Source organism: Salpingoeca rosetta (genome assembly GCF_000188695.1).
Source record: "Salpingoeca rosetta unplaced genomic scaffold supercont1.18, whole genome shotgun sequence".
NCBI lineage: Eukaryota > Choanoflagellata > Craspedida > Salpingoecidae > Salpingoeca > Salpingoeca rosetta.
Genome location: NW_004754916.1, coordinates 228,274 through 232,812, shown reverse-complemented (window position 1 = coordinate 232,812; position 4,539 = coordinate 228,274). Strand labels below are relative to the sequence as shown.

The window sequence follows — 4,539 nt, the reverse complement described above, 5'->3', positions numbered from 1 at the left end:
CAAGCTCATCAACAGCACAGGCTCACACTCATTATTTAAGTGCAGACCAACCAAAAAAAAAAAAATACAACAATCCCTACCTCACGCCCGCGGCGGGGGGTGCCGGGATGAGAACACACTATTATGATAGTCATTATGTTTTTGTCAATGATCCTTAAGAATGCACACACCTCTAATTAAAATGTCGAAATCTTTAGAAAATAGGTGATAGTGGTTGCCCCCTATGGGTGGAAGACAGTCACACACACACACACACACACACACACACACACACACACACACACACACACACACACACACACACACACACACACACTGTGCAGGTTGCGTCGTCGGCGTCGCTGTACGACCTGAACACGCGGCTGCCCTCACCCATCAGCATCACGCGCTTCCGCCCGAATGTGGTGGTGGCGGCGTGTGTACCCTTTGAGGAAGACACGTGGCAGGAAATCACCGTTGGCGACAACATCACCATGGACCTGCCAGAGGTAATTGATGGCGATGTTGGTGATTGGTGATTGGTGATTGGTGATTGGTGATTGGTTCACTCTGTATTCGCGGTCAAATCTTGCACTCATCAAAGGTAAACTGCAATTTCATTTCCTCATCTCCACCACTCACGACCCACCGCGTGCACAACACACCCATTCAACCAACGCTCCAACCCATCCCCTCTGCAGCCGTGCATGCGGTGCTCGCTGCCAACAGTTGATCCGGACACGGGCAAGAAGGACCCGAAGAAGGAGCCAACGAAGACTCTTCAGACGTATCGCAGTAACGGTCACGGCGTCTTCTTTGGGCAGAACGCCGTCGTGCAGCAGACGACAGGTCCGTGGCTGCCCCGGGCCGCTTGTGTGCTTACTCTGTGTGTGTGTGTGTGTGTGTGTGTGTGTGTGTGTGTGTGTGTGTGTGTGTGTGTGTGTGTGTGTGAGTTACTGAATGGGAAACACGTACAGGCAGAGAGTGAGACTGTGCGCCTGCTGTTTGATTGACCATCTGTGACCGTCTGTACACTCGATTCCATGTGTTGTTGTCTTCAGGATCCATCCGTGTTGGCGACCGCATTTCTGTTCTGAAGCGAAAGGACGACGACCCCATTGCACAGCTCTACTGAACGCATCCATGCACACACACACACACACACACACACACACACACACACACACACACACACACACACACACACACACACACACACACACACGCGCGCGCGCGCGCGCGCGCGTGTATGCAAGTGCTGTCTGCGCGGTGCACTTCCCGCACGCTTTGTCACGTGGTGATCGCTTGTTCACTGTGGAGGTACAGCCTCTGTCGTTTCGTTACAACACAGCACATAAACGCAATCCACCAACAAAATAGCATGCCATTATCCATGCACACACACACACACACACAAGCAAACGAAAAAACAAACGAAAGGAGAGTGGAGGTTTGGAAGGGTTTCGTTTAGAGTTTTGCGATGATGGTTCGTAGAGTTTCCTTGTCCTGCGCTGAAACGCCGCGTGTGTGCAGAAGACTCGAGAAGAAGGACCGACATGCGTTCACACGGTCGCCCTGGAGGTGAAGAGGGAGAAGGTGAAGAGAAAAAGTGGTGGTGATTGGTTGGTGGTCGGGAAGAAGTAACTGTGCGGTTAGGTTGGCTGTTGTCAAAGCTGCAACCTGACGACTGTACACTCACACAAACACATACATACACTCACAGAGACACAGAGACACAAATACACACTCACATACAGACACACACACACAGACACAGACACGATTCCTGTGTGCATACGCCTGCACCTTTGTCTTGATGCCAACAACAGTCCTCTCCTGTCCAACGATGGCCACAAAGTGATGCACAAACTCGGGAGAGAACGGCGATTGCATGTGGTCCACAATCTGCAGTGGTGATCGTGATGGTGGACGTCGGTGCAGGTGAGAGGATGGTGATGTTGGCGTTGTATCAGCACGAGCAGATGGTGTGAATGGTGTGAGGTTGTCACCAGCAGTGCGTGTGCTTGTGCTTGTGTTCGCGTGTATGCACTTGTGTGTTGACACCCGAGTACAAACACACACACACGCGCGCGCACAAAGCAAAACCACCAGCACCACCACCAGCACCACCAGCACCACCACCACCGCGGCCTTGTTGTGCCACCTCAATGACGAAGAAGACGACGAGCGAGGTGTCGAGGTCGGCTTGCTTCTGCGCAATGTACGTGAGCACGGGGATGGCGAAGCCGAGCGACGCAAGATGCAGCAGCCGACTCATCAGCAGCCGCTGCACACGCGACTGCACAGGGAGAGAGAGGGAGGGAGAGAGAGAGACAGACAGACAGACATAGACACACACACATAGACACACACATAGACACAGACACACACACAGACACACACACACACACACACACACACACACACACACATAGACACACACACACACAGACATCACACGCGCACACACACATGATGGTGGTGGTGGCGTTAGGGCATGTAGGCAGTGTCACGTGTGGTGGCTGGATGACAATGATGATGTTACGATGACAATGCCACCTAGGAAGGACACAAAGCACCACAGCAGCTAACAACTGCACAGCATGTGTGGGCTCACACTCGGTCAAAGCACAACAGCAAGACACGCGACCACGCAGGCCGTATCTGCCTGCAAGCATAGTGTGTCACGTACGAGTGTGATTGCGTCAATGGCGTATTTGTATTCGAGCGCGCGTGTGAGGACAGCCAACACCTGCGGGCGGAGACCAGGGTGCCGTGTTGTGATCTGATCCAAGCGAGGGAAGGGGTGATGATGGTGATGGTGATGGTGGTGATGAGAGTGGTGATGGTGGTGATGGTGGCGGTGGCGGTGGTGGCGATGCAGGTGATGTTGAGTGATAGGTGAGTCACTTATATAACGGGGCCAGATCACAGGCACAGCAGAAACATACATGACAGCAATTATGGCATCACCATCACCATTGGCAGGCACCTGTTCCAGGAGCATGAGGCAGAGTGGCGGGGACGAGGGCACAAAGTTGAGGAAGCACGACGAGTCGCACAGCTGTCGCTCAATAAAAAGCACCAGCCCGCGCGCAACCACTGGTGGCGATGGTGATGGTGATAGTGGTGATGGTCGCGCGTGGTGTTGTCGTTGAGGATGGTCACGGTGAAGGGGAGAGGAAATGAGTGCATGATTGGGCTGGGCATCAAAGTTAGAAACACATACATAACAACAGCTACATGCAGGTGAACATCGTACTGAATCAGGGACACACACACACACACACACACACACATCACGCACACACACAAGCACACACGTACACGCGTTCGTACCTGGCAGGTGGATGTGTTTTGAGAGGTTGATCCACGAGTGTTTGGTGATTGGCTGCAGCAGCGAGAACACGCTCTCAAGCGTTTCAAGCGTTTGCGAGATCTTGTCGTGCGTTCTGGTGGTGGCGCGTGAACGAATGCATGCGTGCGCATGTGTGTATGTGTGTTGTGTGATTGTGTGTTGTGTGAGTGTGTGGGAGTGTGCATGTGTGAGTGTGTGGGAGTGTGCATGTGCGTGTGACAGTGAAGGCAGCGTGAACGACCACTGCGTATGAGTGCGGGGCTTGAATAGGGCATTGGTGTCGTGGTTGGTGGTGACATGATGCAGCACGGCTTTCTCACTCTTGCGTGATTTCCTGATCGGGCAGGACGCAGGTTGCAAACGCCTGATGCAAGCAACGCATGCAGAAGCTATGAGCGTTGGCTATGATGATGTACAAGCACAACACACACACACACACACACACACACACAAACAGATGAACGAGCACAGTGAAAATCCTGCACTGTATGCGCGCGTGTGTGTGTACCAGGAGGTATCTGCACTGCAGCGTGTGTTTCTCGTTGTTGGTCGAACCAACAAACACTTCCCGCGTGAGCATCTCTGAACACATCGCAGAGGCGCAAGGGTGAAAGGGGGCGGGGGTGACACGCATGTGTGCAGTTGTGTGAGATCGTGCTGGCGTGTGGAAAGTGAGTGCACCCACACGCGTGCACGTGTGCACGTGTGCCACAACAAACGCACCGAGCATGCCGCGGTTTTGCAAGTACGAGACCGGCGGCGTGTCATCACTGTGCATTCACACACGCACGCAAAAAGTTTGGGAGTGAGAAACGATGATTGTAATATTGTTGTTGTTGTTGTTGTTGTTGCAAGCAGATGCAAACACACGTCACCAACAGCAATGCGGCGTTGCCTGCAAGCAACCATACCCCCCCCCCCACACTCCACTCCTGCCAGACCTGGTGTAGAGGCGGTGGAGGGTGTCGACGTCGGCCATGGTCATCTGCTGCGTGTGCATCATGCGGGCAATTCGCGTCACCTCGTGTCCCGTCGTCGTTGCATTCAGCAGGAACGACACGTCGCGCACAGAGTGGCCCCTATTGATGATGATGATGTTGAGGATAAGCGGGGGGGGGGGGTTGTGATAAGAATTTTGTTTGCTTTTGGGGGGGGGGGGAGGTTGGCGACGGCGTGGGAACAGTGAAGAAGGACAGTCGCAG

The 4,539-nt window shown here is 53.6% G+C and overlaps 2 protein-coding genes across 2 annotated transcripts in view; one reads left to right on the top strand and one right to left on the bottom strand.

Moving 5' to 3' along the window:
- The window catches only part of PTSG_06464 (uncharacterized protein), a gene marked incomplete at its 3' end in the record, with an annotated part of 2,949 nt that extends 1,835 nt beyond the window's left edge, over positions 1–1,114 (top strand). The window contains exons 6-8 of the mRNA XM_004991787.1: positions 380–488; positions 681–828; positions 1,041–1,114. Coding sequence (XP_004991844.1) covers positions 380–488; positions 681–828; positions 1,041–1,114 — 331 coding nt within the window. The remainder of the gene's footprint in view (positions 1–379; positions 489–680; positions 829–1,040) is intronic.
- A 155-nt stretch (positions 1,115–1,269) lies between these two features.
- PTSG_06463 (uncharacterized protein) overlaps positions 1,270–4,539 on the bottom strand; it is a 5,998-nt gene continuing 2,728 nt past the window's right edge. The window contains exons 8-17 of the mRNA XM_004991786.1: positions 4,279–4,416; positions 4,061–4,107; positions 3,846–3,919; positions 3,658–3,701; positions 3,319–3,431; positions 2,972–3,081; positions 2,672–2,764; positions 2,144–2,278; positions 1,786–1,884; positions 1,270–1,554 (exon numbers count right to left, since the gene is read on the bottom strand). Of these exons, the coding sequence (XP_004991843.1) occupies positions 1,447–1,554; positions 1,786–1,884; positions 2,144–2,278; positions 2,672–2,764; positions 2,972–3,081; positions 3,319–3,431; positions 3,658–3,701; positions 3,846–3,919; positions 4,061–4,107; positions 4,279–4,416 (961 nt within the window). The 3' untranslated portion in view covers positions 1,270–1,446. The remainder of the gene's footprint in view (positions 1,555–1,785; positions 1,885–2,143; positions 2,279–2,671; positions 2,765–2,971; positions 3,082–3,318; positions 3,432–3,657; positions 3,702–3,845; positions 3,920–4,060; positions 4,108–4,278; positions 4,417–4,539) is intronic.